This window comes from Hyla sarda, chromosome 9, assembly GCF_029499605.1.
Source record: "Hyla sarda isolate aHylSar1 chromosome 9, aHylSar1.hap1, whole genome shotgun sequence".
NCBI lineage: Eukaryota > Metazoa > Chordata > Amphibia > Anura > Hylidae > Hyla > Hyla sarda.
The window spans coordinates 188,355,430-188,380,707 of record NC_079197.1 but is presented as its reverse complement, the minus strand read 5'-3'; the positions used below and the strand labels follow the sequence as shown (position 1 = coordinate 188,380,707).

At 40.6% G+C, this 25,278-nt stretch overlaps 1 protein-coding gene across 1 annotated transcript; it reads right to left on the bottom strand.

The window, feature by feature from the left end:
• Positions 1 to 474: 474 nt before the first annotated feature.
• LOC130290937 (uncharacterized) lies at positions 475 to 3,973 on the bottom strand. The gene is made up of 2 exons (XM_056539185.1): positions 2,981 to 3,973; positions 475 to 624 (listed from the first exon to the last, which is right to left on the bottom strand). Coding segments are annotated over exons 1-2 (795 nt in total). The 5' UTR covers positions 3,775 to 3,973; the 3' UTR covers positions 475 to 623.
• Between the last annotated feature and the right edge of the window lie 21,305 nt (positions 3,974 to 25,278).

Genomic DNA, 25,278 nt, shown 5'->3' with positions numbered 1-25,278 from the left:
ATCAAAAACGCATAATGTGAATAGGCTAAAGCTATTAGAAAAATGTTAGAAAAAATGTGTCGATGAATAAGTCAATGGACACACATCTGTACATAAATGCACAGAAGTGTATCCAAAAGCGTCATGCAAAAAGGCTACAAGAAAAGAAGTAAGGAGTAGAATGTGGAATCAAAGTTCCACATAGTCCCCCAAAGGAATAGAAGATGTAATGTGTGTGTATATATGTATACATACATCCAAGATCAACGGATCAGGGTTGGAGTATAGAGCTAGATGTAAATTATATCGTGAATAGGAAAATAGTGTTAAAAAACGTGGTATTAATGATACATACATATACTAAAGGTGAATATTGCGTATACGTGTATGTTTGAAATCCACACAAGTACAGCGTTATTCGTGCACACGTCTGGATACCAAACCTATCTAAAGAGAGTACAATGTTCTTGGAGAAATATCTAGTTAAATAAATTACATAGCCCCAATTTTTGTACATTACACATAACTAGAATGTAATCACAGAAAGATCCTTTACTCCACGCATATGAGGAAAACATAAAAAATAATAGAATATTCCATGTCGGTATCTTTGGTCTGTCCCCCGACAAATGAAAATTTCAACATCTAGAATAGAATAGAAAGAGGTATCAATAATATGTATTATATATTACATTGTATACCATTTAAATACATTCTCAACAGTCGACATGGCCTACGCATTGTATATAGCCGATGTAACAGTAAAATCAACATTTAGGCCACGCGGACGTAACGTGTCCAACTTATGAATCCAATACAATTCACGTTTCTTTAGCCGGTTGATTCTGTCTCCTCCCTTCTTGTTTTCTGGTATATGATCAATTAATGTAAATCGTAACTCGTTTTCCGTATGACCCGCCTCAACAAAATGTTTGGATACCGGCAGATCCAGTCTGGCCTTCCTGATCGAATACCGGTGTTGGTTGAGGCGGGTCCGGAAATCGAGTGTAGTTTCACCAATGTAAAGAAGTCTACAGGGACATGAAAGTGCATAGATGACAAAATGCGACGTACAAGTTAAAAAGAACTTCAATTTATATTCCCTTAGTGTTAGAGGGTGTACAAATGAGGTACCCTTATTCATCCTAGGGCAGTTGATACACATGCCACAAGGGAATGAACCCTTACGATTAACTGTCAAGTATTTCTGTCGGTCCATCGGGCTTGTGGATACGTCGGTTTTTACCAGACGATCCTTCAAGCTCGGGGACTTCCGATAAGACATTAGTGGGGGTGTACAGAACTCAGGAATTTCGGGATGACATTTACTCAAGATACCCCAATGTTTCCGTATCGCACCGGCGATCCTATCTGATCTACTATTAAATGTAGAAACAAATGCGATCCTCGGTGGTTTAGGAACTTTATCAGTCTGGTGGATTAGTGATTCACGGTCCAATTCTAGGGTCTTGTTTTTACTTTCCAAAAGTAGATTACGTGGATACCCTCTGCGTGCAAAGTTATCCACCATTTTGTCTAAGGCCGGTAGGACTCTGTTCTCCACTCCCACCACCCGGCGGGCCCTCATCATCTGGCTTGATGGGAGGGACCGTACCATGGGGCGGGGGTGGTGACTGTCATACCTTAAGACAGAATTGCTGTCCGTTGGCTTCGTATATAGATCGGTGGTCAGCCGTCCACCGTCTATACTTACCAACGTATCTAGAAATTGCACTGAAACCGTAGAAGAGGTCAAAGTAAACTTAATATTAGTGTGAATCTGGTTCAAAAAATCAAAAAAATCCAAAAGGTGTTCGTGTGTACCTGTCCAGATTAAAAAGACATCGTCTATGTAACGCCACCACCCCAGCACATGGCTGAAGTGGTGGCTCACATAGACGAATGTCTCCTCTAGGGCCGCCATGAACACGTTCGCGTACGTGGGCGCCACGTTCGTGCCCATGGCGGTCCCAGACAGCTGCAAATAAAAAGAATCGTTAAACATAAAGTAATTATGTTTCAGTACAATTTCCAGTAATGTCAAAATCAATTTACTCTCTTCCTGTGTGTGATCCAATGAGATAGCCAGCTGGACTGCCTCCAATCCTGCCTCGTGGGGTATAGATGTATACAATGAGGAGACGTCCAAAGACGCCAAAATAGTGTTTTCAGGAATATTGATTAATTCTATTTTTCTAAGAAAATCCGCTGTGTCTCCAATAAAAGACTTAGAGTTCACAGCGTAGGTTCTCAGAATCTTGTCCAAAAAAATGGAAATTTGGCTAGTAATCGACCCCCTCCCGGAGACAATTGGTCTACCGGGAGGGTCCACAAGAGACTTGTGGATTTTAGGCAAAATGTATAGAAAAGGGGTCGTTGGACAAGTGACCACAAGAAAATCATAAAGCGCCTTATCAATCAAGCCCCTTTGAAGAGCGGGGCCCAGGCACTCCTGAATCCTGCTGGCTATCTCTTTTTTTGGATCATTTTTAAGTTGTTTGTACGTAGTCACATCAGATAATTGTCTATAGACTTCACTCAAATATTTCGATCGGTCCATGACCACAACCGCCCCGCCTTTGTCGGCGGGTTTTATCACCAGGTTGTGGTCATGGACGATTTGATTTAATGCAAGTTGTTGTTTTTTTGTCAGATTAGGACGTATTGATACGTGTTGTTCTGACTTAAATCTTCCAATGTCTCGTCTCACTAATGCACAAAAAGTATCGATCGCACTGGAGCTGGTGTGTGGGTTAAAGTTGCTGGGGGGCTTAAGGCCCAAATCTCCAGCCCTGAAGCTCACATCCCTGCAATCAGTGCGATCTACACATGGGTTGACCGATTTATCAGCAAACATTACTTTCAGCTTAAGTTTCCTAAAAAATCGATGGCAATCCAACTCGACCTGGAACCAGTCCGGATGAAAAGTCGGACAAAAATTAAGGCCTTTGGACAAAAGATCAGTCTGTGCAAGTGTTAGATTAACAGAAGAAATGTTTACCACTTCTTTTTGTGTCGATTCTGGGTTGTTCTTGGTGTCCGTTGTCTGTTCCTTGTATTCCCGTTTGTGGCGTTTGCCTCCTCTCCGGGTGGGGCGTCGCTTGTATGTTGATGAAGATCTAAAAAATCTTGTGTTACGGTATTAGAGGAAGGAAAATCGTTAGTTGTAGATTGTACTCTGTCTTTCGAGTCGAGTTTAGTGTCTCTAGTTTTCCTCGGTGACCGTCTAGTCACAGACTGAGACCCCCACATATAGGTCCGACTATTGCTGTAGTCGGTGGAGTCTCTATACCACTTATGTCTTTTGGTATTTTCAACTTCATTTTTCAATTTTTGTAAAAAGACAGAATGTTTAGAAATGAACTTATCAAAGTCCTCCTCAGATAGAATAGATTTCAATGTAGTCTCAGCATTTGTCAACTTGTCCTTCACAGTCACAATATCTTTCTGTAACATATCCATATTTAATAGAATTAAATCCAATGAAAACCTATTGGCAAGTAACTCATAGCGTTGCCTATATTCGGGGTTCCCCATATAGGCATTCTCTCTAGGTTGAAGGCGCATTCCCCTAGGTATTCGCTCAGATTTATAGTACTCGCCAAGTGTAGACAGATGCAGGGTTAGGGACAACAATCGTCTGGATTCATATTCATATTGTCTTTGTAGATCTATATTGGTTGGGACATGCAGGAAGGACATATCCCCTTCTGCCGCCCCCAAAATGCGGCCAATGTCGGCATTAGAGAATGAAGAAGCATGGTTAACAGGTACTTTACCAGTCGTAGATTCCATTGTGTGCTATAGTAAGCAGGCGGGGTGCACGTCCAACCAGACTGGGCAATATCTATCTCCAAATGGCGGAGGACAGCACAACCACTAAAGATCTTGAAGCGGTAATCCGGGTGCAATAGGCAAAAAACGTGGTCCCAGTCGCAGACCACATCCATAGATACCAGCAATAAGTCCAGCAGCACTCACGGGATCAAGTAGAAACACAGCAGTGTTTATTAAACCATGTATAATGCAACGTTTCAGTGATATCCACCACCTTTTTCAAGCATGGTATACAAATGTGCAAAACAGACCTTTATATGGTGTCATATTAAGTTAATTACAAAACTCCAATCAATATAATCAAATAAATTTAACACAGTAAAAAAGACATAAACAATACAAAATTCATAATATAGAAAGTGCAGGTAATGACAGTGTGTTAAGAAACAACAATGGTCACCGTATATACAGTAGATCATCGTTGTTATTAAAAATACAAAGTGTAGTTAATAAAGACGCAGCTGAAGCTACGTCTTGCAGTGATTAAAAACAACAACATTGTCATGGGGACAGACCACTCACCTCCTGTATATGGGTGCCGCCATTACGGCGTCTCACATGTGGTCATATGGCTCCCGGTCATGTGACGATCCCCAGCTCCGCCCTGTCATCACGTGACCGGAGCGCACACTCGCGCATGCGCACCTGCCACTTTGATGCCGAAAAGGGCATCAAGAGACCTGGCGGAGACACGGGAGCGCCCCAAACATCGGGACCAGACTAAACTCACAAATATCAATGCAAAAGGGTAAATGAAATGTATGGGAATGTACAAAATAAATAAATATAAGGGCAAAATTATTATAATGTACAAAAATCAGGGCAGGTCAAAGAAGTCATCTGTAGATGACAGGAAGACCTATCAATCGTGCAAAAACGCATCAAAAACGCATAATGTGAATAGGCTAAAGCTATTAGAAAAATGTTAGAAAAAATGTGTCGATGAATAAGTCAATGGACACACATCTGTACATAAATGCACAGAAGTGTATCCAAAAGCGTCATGCAAAAAGGCTACAAGAAAAGAAGTAAGGAGTAGAATGTGGAATCAAAGTTCCACATAGTCCCCCAAAGGAATAGAAGATGTAATGTGTGTGTATATATGTATACATACATCCAAGATCAACGGATCAGGGTTGGAGTATAGAGCTAGATGTAAATTATATCGTGAATAGGAAAATAGTGTTAAAAAACGTGGTATTAATGATACATACATATACTAAAGGTGAATATTGCGTATACGTGTATGTTTGAAATCCACACAAGTACAGCGTTATTCGTGCACACGTCTGGATACCAAACCTATCTAAAGAGAGTACAATGTTCTTGGAGAAATATCTAGTTAAATAAATTACATAGCCCCAATTTTTGTACATTACACATAACTAGAATGTAATCACAGAAAGATCCTTTACTCCACGCATATGAGGAAAACATAAAAAATAATAGAATATTCCATGTCGGTATCTTTGGTCTGTCCCCCGACAAATGAAAATTTCAACATCTAGAATAGAATAGAAAGAGGTATCAATAATATGTATTATATATTACATTGTATACCATTTAAATACATTCTCAACAGTCGACATGGCCTACGCATTGTATATAGCCGATGTAACAGTAAAATCAACATTTAGGCCACGCGGACGTAACGTGTCCAACTTATGAATCCAATACAATTCACGTTTCTTTAGCCGGTTGATTCTGTCTCCTCCCTTCTTGTTTTCTGGTATATGATCAATTAATGTAAATCGTAACTCGTTTTCCGTATGACCCGCCTCAACAAAATGTTTGGATACCGGCAGATCCAGTCTGGCCTTCCTGATCGAATACCGGTGTTGGTTGAGGCGGGTCCGGAAATCGAGTGTAGTTTCACCAATGTAAAGAAGTCTACAGGGACATGAAAGTGCATAGATGACAAAATGCGACGTACAAGTTAAAAAGAACTTCAATTTATATTCCCTTAGTGTTAGAGGGTGTACAAATGAGGTACCCTTATTCATCCTAGGGCAGTTGATACACATGCCACAAGGGAATGAACCCTTACGATTAACTGTCAAGTATTTCTGTCGGTCCATCGGGCTTGTGGATACGTCGGTTTTTACCAGACGATCCTTCAAGCTCGGGGACTTCCGATAAGACATTAGTGGGGGTGTACAGAACTCAGGAATTTCGGGATGACATTTACTCAAGATACCCCAATGTTTCCGTATCGCACCGGCGATCCTATCTGATCTACTATTAAATGTAGAAACAAATGCGATCCTCGGTGGTTTAGGAACTTTATCAGTCTGGTGGATTAGTGATTCACGGTCCAATTCTAGGGTCTTGTTTTTACTTTCCAAAAGTAGATTACGTGGATACCCTCTGCGTGCAAAGTTATCCACCATTTTGTCTAAGGCCGGTAGGACTCTGTTCTCCACTCCCACCACCCGGCGGGCCCTCATCATCTGGCTTGATGGGAGGGACCGTACCATGGGGCGGGGGTGGTGACTGTCATACCTTAAGAGAGGAGGCAAACCCGGAGAGGAGGCAAACGCCACAAACGGGAATACAAGGAACAGACAACGGACACCAAGAACAACCCAGAATCGACACAAAAAGAAGTGGTAAACATTTCTTCTGTTAATCTAACACTTGCACAGACTGATCTTTTGTCCAAAGGCCTTAATTTTTGTCCGACTTTTCATCCGGACTGGTTCCAGGTCGAGTTGGATTGCCATCGATTTTTTAGGAAACTTAAGCTGAAAGTAATGTTTGCTGATAAATCGGTCAACCCATGTGTAGATCGCACTGATTGCAGGGATGTGAGCTTCAGGGCTGGAGATTTGGGCCTTAAGCCCCCCAGCAACTTTAACCCACACACCAGCTCCAGTGCGATCGATACTTTTTGTGCATTAGTGAGACGAGACATTGGAAGATTTAAGTCAGAACAACACGTATCAATACGTCCTAATCTGACAAAAAAACAACAACTTGCATTAAATCAAATCGTCCATGACCACAACCTGGTGATAAAACCCGCCGACAAAGGCGGGGCGGTTGTGGTCATGGACCGATCGAAATATTTGAGTGAAGTCTATAGACAATTATCTGATGTGACTACGTACAAACAACTTAAAAATGATCCAAAAAAAGAGATAGCCAGCAGGATTCAGGAGTGCCTGGGCCCCGCTCTTCAAAGGGGCTTGATTGATAAGGCGCTTTATGATTTTCTTGTGGTCACTTGTCCAACGACCCCTTTTCTATACATTTTGCCTAAAATCCACAAGTCTCTTGTGGACCCTCCCGGTAGACCAATTGTCTCCGGGAGGGGGTCGATTACTAGCCAAATTTCCATTTTTTTGGACAAGATTCTGAGAACCTACGCTGTGAACTCTAAGTCTTTTATTGGAGACACAGCGGATTTTCTTAGAAAAATAGAATTAATCAATATTCCTGAAAACACTATTTTGGCGTCTTTGGACGTCTCCTCATTGTATACATCTATACCCCACGAGGCAGGATTGGAGGCAGTCCAGCTGGCTATCTCATTGGATCACACACAGGAAGAGAGTAAATTGATTTTGACATTACTGGAAATTGTACTGAAACATAATTACTTTATGTTTAACGATTCTTTTTATTTGCAGCTGTCTGGGACCGCCATGGGCACGAACGTGGCGCCCACGTACGCGAACGTGTTCATGGCGGCCCTAGAGGAGACATTCGTCTATGTGAGCCACCACTTCAGCCATGTGCTGGGGTGGTGGCGTTACATAGACGATGTCTTTTTAATCTGGACAGGTACACACGAACACCTTTTGGATTTTTTTGATTTTTTGAACCAGATTCACACTAATATTAAGTTTACTTTGACCTCTTCTACGGTTTCAGTGCAATTTCTAGATACGTTGGTAAGTATAGACGGTGGACGGCTGACCACCGATCTATATACGAAGCCAACGGACAGCAATTCTGTCTTAAGGTATGACAGTCACCACCCCCGCCCCATGGTACGGTCCCTCCCATCAAGCCAGATGATGAGGGCCCGCCGGGTGGTGGGAGTGGAGAACAGAGTCCTACCGGCCTTAGACAAAATGGTGGATAACTTTGCACGCAGAGGGTATCCACGTAATCTACTTTTGGAAAGTAAAAACAAGACCCTAGAATTGGACCGTGAATCACTAATCCACCAGACTGATAAAGTTCCTAAACCACCGAGGATCGCATTTGTTTCTACATTTAATAGTAGATCAGATAGGATCGCCGGTGCGATACGGAAACATTGGGGTATCTTGAGTAAATGTCATCCCGAAATTCCTGAGTTCTGTACACCCCCACTAATGTCTTATCGGAAGTCCCCGAGCTTGAAGGATCGTCTGGTAAAAACCGACGTATCCACAAGCCCGATGGACCGACAGAAATACTTGACAGTTAATCGTAAGGGTTCATTCCCTTGTGGCATGTGTATCAACTGCCCTAGGATGAATAAGGGTACCTCATTTGTACACCCTCTAACACTAAGGGAATATAAATTGAAGTTCTTTTTAACTTGTACGTCGCATTTTGTCATCTATGCACTTTCATGTCCCTGTAGACTTCTTTACATTGGTGAAACTACACTCGATTTCCGGACCCGCCTCAACCAACACCGGTATTCGATCAGGAAGGCCAGACTGGATCTGCCGGTATCCAAACATTTTGTTGAGGCGGGTCATACGGAAAACGAGTTACGATTTACATTAATTGATCATATACCAGAAAACAAGAAGGGAGGAGACAGAATCAACCGGCTAAAGAAACGTGAATTGTATTGGATTCATAAGTTGGACACGTTACGTCCGCGTGGCCTAAATGTTGATTTTACTGTTACATCGGCTATATACAATGCGTAGGCCATGTCGACTGTTGAGAATGTATTTAAATGGTATACAATGTAATATATAATACATATTATTGATACCTCTTTCTATTCTATTCTAGATGTTGAAATTTTCATTTGTCGGGGGACAGACCAAAGATACCGACATGGAATATTCTATTATTTTTTATGTTTTCCTCATATGCGTGGAGTAAAGGATCTTTCTGTGATTACATTCTAGTTATGTGTAATGTACAAAAATTGGGGCTATGTAATTTATTTAACTAGATATTTCTCCAAGAACATTGTACTCTCTTTAGATAGGTTTGGTATCCAGACGTGTGCACGAATAACGCTGTACTTGTGTGGATTTCAAACATACACGTATACGCAATATTCACCTTTAGTATATGTATGTATCATTAATACCACGTTTTTTAACACTATTTTCCTATTCACGATATAATTTACATCTAGCTCTATACTCCAACCCTGATCCGTTGATCTTGGATGTATGTATACATATATACACACACATTACATCTTCTATTCCTTTGGGGGACTATGTGGAACTTTGATTCCACATTCTACTCCTTACTTCTTTTCTTGTAGCCTTTTTGCATGACGCTTTTGGATACACTTCTGTGCATTTATGTACAGATGTGTGTCCATTGACTTATTCATCGACACATTTTTTCTAACATTTTTCTAATAGCTTTAGCCTATTCACATTATGCGTTTTTGATGCGTTTTTGCACGATTGATAGGTCTTCCTGTCATCTACAGATGACTTCTTTGACCTGCCCTGATTTTTGTACATTATAATAATTTTGCCCTTATATTTATTTATTTTGTACATTCCCATACATTTCATTTACCCTTTTGCATTGATATTTGTGAGTTTAGTCTGGTCCCGATGTTTGGGGCGCTCCCGTGTCTCCGCCAGGTCTCTTGATGCCCTTTTCGGCATCAAAGTGGCAGGTGCGCATGCGCGAGTGTGCGCTCCGGTCACGTGATGACAGGGCGGAGCTGGGGATCGTCACATGACCGGGAGCCATATGACCACATGTGAGACGCCGTAATGGCGGCACCCATATACAGGAGGTGAGTGGTCTGTCCCCATGACAATGTTGTTGTTTTTAATCACTGCAAGACGTAGCTTCAGCTGCGTCTTTATTAACTACACTTTGTATTTTTAATAACAACGATGATCTACTGTATATACGGTGACCATTGTTGTTTCTTAACACACTGTCATTACCTGCACTTTCTATATTATGAATTTTGTATTGTTTATGTCTTTTTTACTGTGTTAAATTTATTTGATTATATTGATTGGAGTTTTGTAATTAACTTAATATGACACCATATAAAGGTCTGTTTTGCACATTTGTATACCATGCTTGAAAAAGGTGGTGGATATCACTGAAACGTTGCATTATACATGGTTTAATAAACACTGCTGTGTTTCTACTTGATCCCGTGAGTGCTGCTGGACTTATTGCTGGTATCTATGGATGTGGTCTGCGACTGGGACCACGTTTTTTGCCTATTGCACCCGGATTACCGCTTCAAGATCTTTAGTGGTTGTGCTGTCCTCCGCCATTTGGAGATATATATATATATATATATATATAGTATGTCGGGGCCATCGTAGGTCGGGGGGTCACTGTATATATATATATATAGTATGTCGGGGCCATCGTAGGTCGGGGGGTCACTGTATATATATATATATATATATATATATATATAGTATGTCGGGGCCATCGTAGGTCGGGGGGGTCACTGTATATATATATAGTATGTCGGGGCCATCGTAGGTCGGGGGGGGTCACTGTATATATATATATTATGTCGGGGCCATCGTAGGTCGGGGGTCACTGCATATATGGTATGTCGGGGCCATTGTAGGTCGGGGGGTAACTATATATATATATATATATATATATATATATATATATATATATATATATAAATATATAGTATGTCGGGGCCATCGTAGGTCGGGGGTCACTGTATATATGGTATGTCGGGGCCATTGTAGGTCGGGGGGTAACTATATATATATATATATATATATATATATATATATATATATATAGTATGTCGGGGCCATCGTAGGTCGGGGGGGGGGGGGGGGTCACTGTATGAATATAATATCCTGGAGAAAAGGATATTTCTCCTTCTGCTCCTTTCATGTTATTCTTCTATTTCCATGTGAATGATTAGCGGCTCCGATCTGACATTTATAGAACACAATTAAGCCTCTTTTTGGATATACATTAATCTGATGTCATTTGTAAGGTAATCCAACCTGACCATGAAGACAACTGCAAATCCAATTATATTTCTGTGTCCGGCAACAACTTATATATTTAGTTATTACAAGTCTTTGTATTCTAATGTGCGGCATTCTGACCTTTTCTGGAGCTTTTCTCCAATTCTCTGTCGGAGCAGCCAGTGAAGTATAATGTCACATCCGCCGTACAGTAATGTGGCTTAATATGAGCTGCGCAAATCTTTTCTCCCACCTCAGAGAAGGCTACGGGAATTGCAACGGGGCAGATGAAACAGACCCTAATAATTACAGAACGAACCCCGCTGACAGTAAATTTGATTCGTCACGAACTTCTCGGCTCGGCAGTTGATGACTTATCCTGCATAAATGAGTTCAGCCTTCAGGTGCTCCCGTGGACTGGAAAAGGTGGATACCTTCCTAGGAGACTCTTTCCCAGGACTGTATCCACCTTTTCCAGCCCACCGGAGCACCTGAAAGCTGAACTCATTTATGCAGGATAAGTCATCAACTGCCGAGCCGAGAAGTTCGTGACGAATCAAATTTACTGTAAGTTCGCTCATCTCTACCGTGCACTAAGTGACAACGTTTATCATTATTAGGTGGCCAAGCACTGGACATCTATTATTTTTGCTCAGATTATTATTATTATAATTTATTTATTATTATTATATTTTTTTTTTCCGCAACACATTTTAAATGCTTATATCTGCTGCACAGTAACTCCAAAACTCATGAGACGTTGCGTAGTGGTAGACCCATGAGTTGTGCATAACCTTGTGTAATGTAAAGGTCAGAGGTCACACGATGAGGCCGCCATCTTGGATTTTGTGGCAATTTTGCACAATATTCAAAAATCTTCTTCTCTGGAACCAGTAAAACTACAGGAATATTACCGTATTTTTCGCCGTATAAGACGCACTTTTTCTTCTCCAAAACTGGGGAGGAAAAGTTGGTGCGTCTTATACGGCAAATACCTGCGCCCATCAATGGCCACGACCCGCGGCTAATACAGGACATCAGCGATCGCGGTGATGCTCTGTATTAACCCTTCAGACACGGCGATCAAAGCTGACCGCCGCATCTGAAGGGAAAATAAAACTAACGTAAAATCGCGGAGTCCCTAACAGCTTACAGGACACCGGGAGGGACCTTACCTGCCTCCTCGGTGTCTTCTCCGTGCCGGGATCCCCAGCGCTCTCCTTCGACATCATCCCGTCGTCGCGCACGCCGTCATCCAATAGGAGCGGCAACGTGCATAGCAACGTGATGACGGTGACGTGATGATGGCAACAGAGAGCGAGGATCCCGGGGAAGAAGAAGTCCGGAGCGTCGGGGACACCACGGGGACGCGGTGACAGCGATGGAGCGACATCCAAGGCAGCTGTGACGGGTCCGGAGTGGCGGAGACACGTGAGTATTACCTCCTATACAGTGGTCTTCAACCTGCGGACCTCCAGCCGTTGGCTGTCCAGGCATGCTGGGAGTTGAATTTTGCAACATCTGGAGGTCCGCAGGTTGAAGATCACTGTTGGGTGCAGAATCTTTTTTTTTCGAAATTTTGAACCTTTAAAATACAGTGCATCTTATATGCGTCTCTGATGCGTCCTATAGAGCGAAAAATACGGTATTTGTTGTATGTGGTTACACTGTTGTCCCGAGTCAGATTTGTTCATTACAAGTCTTCCGATCACATGGTGTGGCCGCCATATTTGATTGCTTAATATGCTACAAACATCCTCTTCTCTGAAACAGTTTGTTAGGCTAAGTTTCCACTTGTTTTTTTTTTGTTTGTTTTTTGGCAGTTTTTGGAAAACTGTCACTGCAGTTTTTGAGCCAAAGTCAGAAGTGGATCAATAAGGGAGGAGAAGTGCAAGTCCTTCCTTTATACAGTAATAATAACAATAATTATAATAATAATAATAATAATAATAATAATAGTTGTTGTTGTTATTATTATTATCATTATTTCAATTATTATTATATTATATTATTATTATTATTATTATATTATATTATCATTATTATTATTATAATTATTGTTATTATAATTTTTTTATTTTTTATTTTTAACTTCCTAATAATGTCTGGTCATTAAACCTTTCAGGACCATTCAAATTTGGTTTTGGTTTTCTTCTTCTTGAACATTCAAGAACTTTTTTTTTTTCCACTGAAAAAGTTGTATTAGTTTTTTTTTTTTCCGGTATAAGTTGTACTTGCAATTAAAAGTGCAAGGACAATTGTACAATTTTGTGTGTCAATAATGTGTGCCCTTGTACATAGAGGCAATATTATATTAATTATATTCTTGTATATAGGAGCAGTATTATAGTATATATATTCTTGTATATAGGAGCAGTATTATATTAATTATATTCTTGTATATAGGAGCAGTATTATAGTAGTTATATACTTGTATATAGGAGGCAGTATTATAATAGTTATATTCTTGTATATAGGAGCGGTATTATATTAATTATATTCTTGTATATAGGAGGCAGTATTATAGTAGTTATATTCTTGTATATAGGAGCAGTATTATAGTAGTTATATTCTAATATATAGAAGCAGTATTATAGTAGTTATATTCTTGTACATAGGAGCAGTATTATAGTAGTTATATTCTTATATATAGGAGCAGTATTATAGTAGTTATATTCTTGTATATAGGAGCAGTATTATAGTAGTTATATTCTTGTATATAGGAGGCAGTATTATAGTAGTTATATTCTTGTATATAGGAGCAGTATTATAGTAGTTATATTCTTGTATATAGGAGCAGTATTATAGTAGTTATATTCTTGTATATAGGAGCAGTATTATAGTAGTTATATTCTTGTATATAGGAGCAGTATTATAGTAATTATATTCTTATATATAGGAGCAGTATTATAGTAGTTATATTCTTGTATATAGGAGCAGTATTATAGTAGTTATATTCTTGTATATAGGAGCAGTATTATAGTAGTTATATTCTTGTATATAGGAGGCAGTATTATAGTAGTTATATTCTTGTATATAGGAGCAGTATTATAGTAGTTATATTCTTGTATATAGGAGCAGTATTATAGTAGTTATATTCTTGTATATAGGAGCAGTATTATAGTAGTTATATTCTTGTATATAGGAGCAGTATTATAGTAATTATATTCTTATATATAGGAGCAGTATTATAGTAGTTATATTCTTGTATATAGGAGCAGTATTATAGTAGTTATATTCTTGTATATAGGAACAGTATTATAGTAGTTATATTCTTGTATATAGGGGCAGTATTATAGTGGTTATATTCTTGTATATAGGAGCAGTATTATAGTGGTTATATTCTTGTATATAGGAGCAGTATTATAGTAGTTATATTCTTGTATATAGGGGCAGTATTATAGTAGTTATATTCTTGTATATAGGAGCAGTATTATAGTAGTTATATTCTTGTATATAGGGGCAGTATTATAGTAGTTATATTCTTGTATATAGGAGGCAGTATTATAGTAGTTATATTCTTGTATATAGGAGCAGTATTATAGTTGTTATATTCTTGTATATAGGGGCAGTATTATAGTAGTTATATTCTTGTATATAGAAGCAGTATTATAGTAGTTATATTCTTGTATATAGGAGGCAGTATTATAGTAGTTATATTCTTGTATATAGGAGCAGTATTATAGTAGTTATAGACTGTTGAGACCCAATTAGCTCCTAGCAGGCTTTAACTACCCCTCCCCTTATTACAATAATTAATTAAATAATAACTGACACAACAACAATTCAACTTTTTATGGGTGGGGATCGGCCACAGCTTTATTTATAAAATTACTTATATAAATAACAATTTAACTGTAACAAAGACACCGATTGGCTTCTTGCCAACCCGAGAGGTGCTGCCACACTGTCCTGTGTGGAGGTCTACCCCGGGTTGACCCCGCTTTCACCGTCTTCTTACCGCCAAGCTGTGACTTACAATAAACAGAGATACAAAAAGGGAGGGAGGGAGGGCAAAACTCCGGGTCCTGGGCAGATTGAGGGGGGAAGGGAGGCACCAAAGCTATAAATACCCAGGGGAGGGCCCCTGAAAGCCCGGGAAACTATTACACCACTGATTGGTGCACTCCTTCCCCCCACCCATGGGACATACCACTATAGTTACCAACAAGTTTTTACAGATGGGGGAGGGGGCTAAAAACCTTGCCTGTATATTTCTTAACCCCTTAACTGCTCACCAGTCAGTGGGCAAGCTAGTTATGCACAGCTTGCCCCTCCATTCTTGTATATAGGAGCAGTATTATAGTAGTTATATTCTTGTATATAGGAGCAGTATTATAGTAGTTATATTCTTGTATATAGGAGCAGTATTATAGTAATTATATTCTTATATATAGGAGCAGTATTATAGTAGTTATATTCTTGTATATAGGAGCAGTATTATAGTAGTTATATTCTTGTATATAGGAACAGTATTATAGTAGTTATATTCTTGTATATAGGGGCAGTATTATAGTAGTTATATTCTTGTATATAGGAGGCAGTATTATAGTAGTTATATTCTTGTATATAGGAGCAGTATTATAGTTGTTATATTCTTGTATATAGGGGCAGTATTATAGTAGTTATATTCTTGTATATAGAAGCAGTATTATAGTAGTTATATTCTTGTATATAGGAGCAGTATTATAGTAGTTATATTCTTGTATATAGGAGCAGTATTATAGTAGTTATATTCTTGTATATAAAAGCAGTATTATAGTAGTTATATTCTTGTATATAAAAGCAGTATTATAGTAGTTATATTCTTGTATATAGGAGCAGTATTATAGTAGTTATATTCTTGTATATAGAAGCAGTATTATAGTAGTTATATTCTTGTATATAGGAGCAGTATTATAGTAGTTATATTCTTGTATATTGGAGCAGTATTATAGTAGTTATGTATTTGTATATAGTTTATTTTTGTTCTTTTTACTTTGGATTGCATAAATAAAATAAAATCTATATTGCTTTAATTATGCATAGAAATATATTTGTCTTTTTTATTTGAGGCTAATTTTAATTCTTTTGCTCTTGAGAAAAGTCAGAAAATGCACAATCTAATGAGCGTCTGTTCTGAAATCTATCACTTTATGTAAACTAATTTTGAATTGATTCTGGTTAGAAAAAAACATACAAATATATATAAAGCTATTTAGATAAATTAGATCATGTTTTGGCAAATATGTGTCATTTTTCTTAAACAGTTTTTTTAAACATGAAAAATCTTCAAAAAAGTTTTTCTTTTGTCCATCTATCTCATATCTATCTCATATCTATCTATCTATCTCATATCTATCTCATATCTATCTATCTATCTCATATCTATCTATCTATCTATCTCATATCTATCTCATATCTATCTATCTCATATCTATCTATCTATCTCATATCTATCTATCTATCTCATATCTATCTCATATCTATCTATCTCATATCTATCTATCTCATATCTATCTATCTATCTATCTCATATCTATCTATCTATCTCATATCTATCTATCTCATATCTATCTATCTCATATCTATCTATCTCATATCTATCTATCTCATATCTATCTATCTCATATCTATCTATCTCATATCTATCTATCTCATCTCTATTTATCTATCTCATATCTATCTATTTCATATCTCTCTCTCTCATCTCTATCTATCTATCTCATATCTATCTATCTCATATCTATCTATCTCATATCTATCTATCCCATATCTATCTATCTATCTATCTATCTATCTATCTATCTATCTATCTCATATCTATCTATCTATCTATCTATTAATCTATTTCATATCTATCTATCTCATATCTATCTATCTATCTCATATCTATATATCTATCTCATATCTATCTATCTATCTATCTATCTATCTATCTATCTATGTCATATCTATCTATCTATCCCATATCTATCTATCTATCTTTTTATCTATCTATCGATCTATATGTCTCATATCTATCTATCTATCTATCTATCTATCTATCTCATATCTATCTATCTCATATCTATCTCACCTCTATCTATCTTTCTCATATCTATCTATCATCTATCTATCTATCTATCTATATCGATCTCATATCTATCTTTTTAGCTATCTGTCTATCTCTTATGTGCTAATATCTATCTGTCTATCTATCTATCTATCTATCTATATATCTCATATCTATCTATTTATCTATCTATCTATCTATCTAACTAACATATCTATCTATCTAGATGGTAAAGTAGACTTGGCACACCAATAAATGTGAAATATAGTATTTTTATTAGCATCAGGCTTGAACTGAGACATATCTATCTATCATCTATCTCATATCTATCTATCTATTTCATTTCTATTTATCTATCTATCTATCTATCGATCGATCTATCTATCTATATCATATCTATCTCCTCTCTATCTCCTATCTATCTATCTCATATCTATCTATCTATCTATCTATCATCTATCTCATATCTATCTATCTATCTATCTCATATCTATCTATCTATCTATCTCATATCTATCTCCTCTCTATCTCATATCTATCTATCTCATATCTATCTATCTATCATCTATCTCATATCTATCTATCTCATATCTATTTATCTATCTATCTATCTATCCATCTATCTCATATCTATCTATCTCCTATCTATCTCCTATCTATCTATCTATCTATCTATCTATCTATCTATCTATGTCATATCTATTTATCTATCTATCTCCTATCTCTCTCTTTCTCTCTCTCTCTCTCTCTCTCTCTCTCTCTCTCTCTCTCTCTCTCTCTCTCTCTATTTATCTTATATTTATCTACTTATCTATCTCATATATTTAGATATCTGTTGGATATAGATATTGTGCTGATGTTTATTGCCTGTGGAAGGGTTCGTAGATTCGTAGAATAACAATTTCAGATTTCCCTGTCATTCTTTTTGTCGCTCTCATCGTGATTTGGCAGTAATATGATTCCTCCGGATTACTGTGAGATGCTACAATGTATCCGCGGATCTTCTGCCCATAGGAAGACGCTGCGGATGCCTCATGTTTTGTTCCAGTAGATGATTTGACAAGTTTTTAAGTCTTGAGATTATAAGAAAGAAGCTGAAGTCTCTGCCACAAACAGATCCGTCTCCAGAATGTGACACCTCTGATCTCCACGTGAAGCTTCTGGATTTAATTATGTTATTTTGGGAAAAATGGATATATATTAACTTGTCAATGTTGTGTATTGGCAGAATATTGTATATCTTGTGTCTCCTGGTATGTTTTGGATTAAAGGGGTACTCCGGTGCTAAGACATCTTATCCCCAATCCAAAGGATAGGGGATAAGATGCCTGATCGCGGGGATCCCGCCGCTCCAGACCCTCCCATGATCTTCCACGCCGCACCCCGTTATAATCAGCCCCCAGATCGTGCTCGCTCGGGGTCTGATTACTGGCGATCACAGGGACAGAGCATAGTGACGTCACGGCTCCACCCCGTGTGATGTCACGCTCCGCCCCCTCAATGCAAGCCTATGGAAGCCAATGCAAGCCTATGGGTGGGGGCGTGGCTCCCTCCGCCCCCTCAATGCAAGCCTATGGGAGGGGACGTGGCAGCTGCCACGCCCCCTCCCATATGCTTGCACTGAGGGGGCAGAGTGTGACATCACACGGGGTGGAGTGTGACATCACGCGGGGCGGAGCCGTGACATCACTATGCTCCGTCCCCATGATCGCCAGTAATCAGACCCGGAGCGAGCATGCTCCAGGGGCTGATTTTAACGGGGTGCGGCGTGGAAGATCACAGGGGTCCCCAGCGGCGGGACCCACGAGATCAGGCATCTTATCCCCTATCCTTTGGTCTTAGCGCCGGAGTACCCCTTTAAGTCTACAATGGGTGATAAATTGGAGCTACAGAAGAAGGCGGCCCGGTTTGATGGATCATGTTTTCCACCATACAGACAGCTGGATGTTTATGTACAGAAAAGGGTTAAGTCGCGGAGTAGATGGAATGTCATCCAATTCTGTCTCATTGCATAATTTGGGGGCGCAGGAGAGCAGGGACAATAATGGAATAATAAAGGAACGTGTCATAGATGCCTTACACATAGGAGAACCTGTACTTCATCTGCTTTAAAGGGAAAAGTCTATTATGTAAATCAAGTTTGAATATAAAATAGGTTTCTTTTTTATTTTAAGAATTGGTGATGTGATTTTTTTTAATTCTCTATTTTTAAAATCTCTATTTTATAATAATCCTGAAATGTTACTGTTTTTATTTCGGCCACTAGGTCTAATAATTAATGGAGACTTTTTGTTGTGTCTGTTATGATAATGAGGAGGCTGCTGGAAAGGGATCTGTACAGCATTACAGTGAGAGGTGAAACCAGGAGAAAGAGGAGACCGTAGGAGCTCAGCCTCTCCCTTCCTGTAGTAAAAAAAAGACAATAGTAACTCATTCTGCCACTTCTTGAAGATAAAGAAGACAAGAGGAGCTCAGCCTCCCCCTTCTCTGTAGATAGGAAGACAAGAGGAGCTCAGTCTTCCCCTTGCTGAACATAGAGAAGACAATAGGAGCTCAGCGTCTCCCTTCCTGAAGATAAAGAAGACAACAGGAGCTCAAACCCCCCTTCCTAAAGATAAAAAAGGCAATAGTATCTCAGCCTCCCCTTCTCTGTAGATAAGATGACAATGGTAGCTCAGCCTCCTCCTCTCTGTAGCTAGATAAGACAATATGAACTCAGCCCCCCCCCATTACCCTGCAAAGATCACAGAGCACTCCCAGTAATGTTTCCCATTCATATCAATGGACCAGCTCTTACCTATTGTTGCCTATATCCATGGGACTGGCAGTAAAGCATATTTCTAAATGTTGTTAAAACAGATTGGGTAAGATGGCCACCCCATAATAATTGTGATGTGGAATGCGGAATGTTGAGGTTATGAAAATATTTTAAGTCCTCAAATAGATTCAGAGTGAAAACATCTGAATGCTAAGAGTACTCTGGCTTTATCCAGGTGTGGAGGCATCATAAATGGCCCATAGGGCCCATTTTGGACGGTGCCTACTACTACCATGAAGGTGCTGGTTGTTGCATTTGGTCACCACAAGTGTAGAACTTCATTAGAAACTCATCATTTGGTTGGAAGAAATTTGCTTGAAATTAACATTGTCATATATAATTGAGATATATAGAACAATATAGAAGAAGAAAAGAAACATTGGGGGAGATGTATCAATGTTGTTTTTGGTAGACGTTTTTTGTAGATCATTTTGTTTGGTCTAAATTTGGAGCAATTTCTCCAAATTTATCAAACTTGTGCAAGCCCCATGATACATTTCGTGCAATGGTCTAAATCTCCACAAAGTTCTATTTGTAGACCTGTTCTACACCTCACAGGAAAAGTGGTGTATCCTGGACGCTGGGATTTTGTTCTATTGTTTTTCAGGATTCCACTGAGGTTTTTTTTTTGTCCACCAGCAAAAACGCCTGAAAAACGGTCCCAGCTTTTCCTGCATTTTGGTAATTTTTCTTGGGGGAGATTTATCAAAAACTGTACAGAGGAAGAGTAGTGCAGTTGCCCATGGCAACCAATCAGATTGCTTCTTTACAAAAATGAAAGGAGCAATCTGATAGGTTGCTATGGGCAACTGCACCGCTCTTCCTCTACATAGGTTTTGATTAATCTCCCCCTTGTGTTTTTTCTTGCATTTTTGCTGGTGTGCGGAAACAAACATTTTTGTACCCTGTGTGCATTTTTTTCACTGCAGGTACTACTCCATGGGTCGGATGCAGAGCGCCCGCCCTACGGAGTGTAAGGAGGTAAGTAGTGATGTATAGCATATACATATACAGGGTGCAGAGCGCCCGCCCCACGGAGTGTAAGGAGGTAAGAAGTGATGTATAGCATATACATATACAGGGTGCAGAGCATCACTACTTACCTCCGCCCACTGTATAGTATACAGGGGGCATAGTGTATCCATGTATACTATACAGGAGCCCAGCAAGGAAAGAGTTAACCCACACTGCAGTTCTGAGTTAAATCTTTGTGCGCTCTCCTGTATATACCGCCATCTATAGATGACTGTATATACAGGATACAGTAGGCAGACAGGAACAGTTGGAGGCTCCCTGTTACATACTGCAGTATGGGCGCACTCACCAGGCGAGATCACAAATGATGTCCTAACCTTTTTTTTTTTCTCATTTCAGATACGTGAATGGGGAGGAGTACGTCAGATTCAGTGTATTGCGATGATGACCAGCTTTTTTTTCATGTCAATAAAAGGTTTAATGAGGGCTGTGTGGGGAGTGTTTTTTTTTTTTTTTAAATACATTTTTTTTTCAATGCCGGGCTTAGCGTTAGCCACAAAAACAGCTAGCGCTAACCCCCAATTATTACCCCGTTACCCACCGCCACAGGGTTGCCGGGAAGAGCCAGTACCAACAGGCCTGGAGTGTCAAAAATAGCGCTCCTGGCTGGGGTTATTTAGGTTGGGGAGAGCCAGTAACAATGGTCCTCGCCCACCCTGGTAACGTCAGGCTGTTGCTGATTGGTTGGTATCTGACTGACACTGAAAATATGGGGAACCACACACTTTTTTTTATTACAAAAAAAAACAACACATAGGCTTCCCCCTATTTTCAGTGTCAATCAGACACCAACCAATCAGCAACAGCCTGACATTACCAGGATGGGCGAGGACCATTGTTACTGGCCCTCCCCAGCCTAAATAACCCCAGCCTGTTACCGCCTAGGCCAAAGAGCGCTATTTTTGATGCTCCGGGCCTGTTGGTAACGGCTCTTCCCGGCACCCCTGTGGCGGTTAGTACCGGGGTAATAATTGGGGGTTAGCGCTAGCTGTTTTCGGGGCTAACGCTAAGCCCAGCTTAGTAATAGATTCCGTCTACAAGACGGCTTCCACTACTAAGCCTGAAATTTCAATTATAAAAAACACAACACATGAAATAAAAAATGGATTTAAAAAAACACTCCCCCACAGCCCTCGTTAACCCTTTTATTGACATTAAAAAAAAGCTAGTCATCGTCACACTCCACCGAATCTCAGGTAGTCCTCTGCATTCACTTATCTGAAATGACATTTTTGGCGCTCTCCCCTAGGTAGAGCGCACATAATGCAGTGTGTTCCTAAAGAGGGAGCCTCCAATTGTTGCTAAACTACAACTCCCATCATGGGGGCTGTAGGTAAACAACAGCTGGAGTCTCCCTGTTTGGGAACACACTGCCAAAAAGGCTCTGTTCCCATTATGCAAAACGCATAATGAGAACAGAGCCATACTTACCACCCTGGCTTCAGGCCTGGACTGTGAAGCTCCGCCCCTAATGATGTCATCACTAGGGGGCAGGGGCGGAGAAGTTGCAAGGGGTCTCAAGAGTGAGACCCCTGAGATCCGTCAGTCTGCCCTTGGACTACTACTCCCATCATGGGAAATTTTGTGTCCCATGATGGGAGTAGTTGTAGTACCGCAGTGCTGAGGGATGGCTCTTACACATCTCCCAGCTGCGAAACTGTATTGTGACTGTTAGGACTACTACTCCCATCATGGACAGACTCTGTCCATGATGGGAGTTGTAGTCCTGGGGCTGAAGGACAGATCGCAGCAGGTCATTCTCCAGAGACCCGCTGCGATCTGCATTTATTAACTTAAAAAGCCGGCGGTACATGCGGCTCCACTGCGCTGCCGCCAACTCCTGTATACAGATGTCACGATTCATAATCCCCGCCACCGGGAGAGGGGAGCTCTGATTGGTGGAAAGCTATTCACCACCATTAGCCAATCAGAGCTCCTGTCTTCTGGTGGGGATTATGAATTGTGACAGGTCTATACAGGGGAGCGAGTGGAGCCGATTCTACAGTACAGTATATAATTGTTATGTGTACTGCCCCCCCCCCCCAGACTAATACTGACCCCTTCTACAGTATATAATTGTTATGTGTATTGTGCCCCCCCCCAGACTAATACTGACCCCTTCTACAGTATATAATTGTTATGTGTACTGTACCCCCCCCCCCCAGACTAATAGTGACCCCTTCTACAGTGTATAATTGTTATGTGTATTGTACCCCCCCCCCAGACTAATACTGACCCCTTCTATAGTGAGCGCTGTATGATTGACAGGTCCCCAGCGCAAGTGTCCGGCCCCACTGACCTTGTTATAAATCTTTATGATACACACTGCCCGTCCTCCTCTTCATTCTTCTCATACCGGAGACGCGCGGCTTCTGCTTTCACTATAGTCAGAGCGCCCCCTGCAGTTGTCTGACCCCAGCCCTGTGCAGTGTGGAGGCCGGGAGGGGGCGCTCTGTCTATAGACTATGATACAGAAGCCGCTCGTCTCCGGTATGAGAAGAATGAAGAGGAGGACGGGCAGTGTGTATCATAAAGATTTATAACAAGGTCAGTGGGGCCGGACACTTGCGCTGGGGACCTGTCAATCATACAGCGGTCCCAGCACTCACTATAGAAGGGGTCAGTATTAGTCTGGGGGGGGGGGTACAGTACACATAACAATTATATACTGTAGAAGGGGTCAGTATTAGTCTGGGGGGGGGGGCAGTACACATAACAATTATATACTATAGAAGGGGTCAGTATTAGTCTGGGGGGGGGGGGGGGCAGTACACATAACAATTATATACTGTAGAAGGGGTCAGTATTAGTCTGGGGGGGGGGCAGTACACATAACAATTATATACTGTAGAAGGGGTCAGTATTAGTCTGGGGGGGGGGGCAGTACACATAACAATTATATACTATAGAAGGGGTCAGTATTAGTCTGGGGGGGGGGGGGGGCAGTACACATAACAATTATATACTGTAGAAGGGGTCAGTATTAGTCTGGGGGGGGTACAGTACACATAACAATTATATACTATAGAAGGGGTCAGTATTAGTCTGGGGGGGGGGGGCAGTACACATAACAATTATATACTGTAGAAGGGGTCAGTATTAGTCTGGGGGGGGGGGGGGTACAGTACACATAACAATTATATACTGTACTGTAGAAGCGGCTCCACTCGCTCCCCTGTATAGACCTGTCACAATTCATAATCCCCACCAGAAGACAGGAGCTCTGATTGGCTAATAGTGGTGAATAGCTTTCCACCAATCAGAGCTCCCCTCTCCCGGAGGCGGGGATTATGAATCGTGACATCTGTATACAGGAGCCGGTGCAGCGCAGTGGAGCCGCATATACCGCCGGGTTTTTAAGTTAATAAATGCAGATCGCAGCGGGTCTCTGGAGAATGACCTGCTGCGATCTGTCCTTCAGTCCCAGGACTACAACTCCCATCATGGACAGAGTCTGTCCATGATGGGAGTAGTAGTCCTAACAGTCACAATAGAGTCCCGCAGACAGGGGATGTGCGTCTCTCAGCGCTCCGGTACTACAACTACTCCCATTATGGGACAGATTCTGTCCCATGATGGGAGTAGTTGTAGTACTGCAGTGCTGAGAGACGGCTCCTGCATCCCCCACCTGCATCTTCCACCGTCTGCCATTTTCTACGAGTCCTTGCTAGCACTCTTAGGTTTAGACTACTTTTCTTGCAAAAAAGCGCAATTGCGCAAAAAAAACCATCTACTTTTTTTTTGCGCAATTGATAAATACCAGTCCACTGGATTAGTTGGTGTACGGTAGACCAAACTGGTGACAACTTTAGAAAACTGTCCACCAAAAAAAACGCAGCTCTATGCAAAAAAAGCGCAATTGCGCAAAATTTGTAGACGGGAAAAATGGTCTAAATGCAATGATACATGTCCCCCATTGACTCTGTCCTATGCTGTTCCCTCTCCTACAGAAGTATCTTATGCTGTGGGTTCAGCTCCACTATTTACTGAGGACGATCTAATAGAGGACAGTGAGCAGCTACTGGACAGCCAAGAAGGGGAGGAGACATGCGCCGCTTCCTCCACTAGGCATCCAAGTAGTGATGCGGAGAGTGACGTGGGAGGCGATGTTGCCAGGTTCAGGGTCCTGAGGCAGACACTGTTGAGGAACCTGAGGAGGACATCAGTGACGTGCAGACACTTGTTGATGATGATGAAGCCGATCGCACTTGGGAGCCGGGTGCAGGAGGGGCTTCATCATCATCAGGAGAAGAGGGTTGCAGGTTGCCCGTGAGGCAGCAGCTGAGGCAGCAAGGTGGTAGTATGGTTGGCAGTCAGCATGGTGGCAGAAGTGGAAATTTTGGACACAAACATGTCCAGGGGAGACCACCTGCTTTGCGGCAGCCTACCTTCCCGATAGATGTAACAGGGGTTCCTGGAGATGGCGGCAGTAGCAGTCAATTAGTGAGAAC

What these genes read in the sequence shown, in the direction of transcription:
- LOC130290937 (XM_056539185.1), bottom strand. Translation starts at nt 3,774, where the DNA reads ATGGAATCTACGACTGGTAAAGTACCTGTTAACCATGCTTCTTCATTC.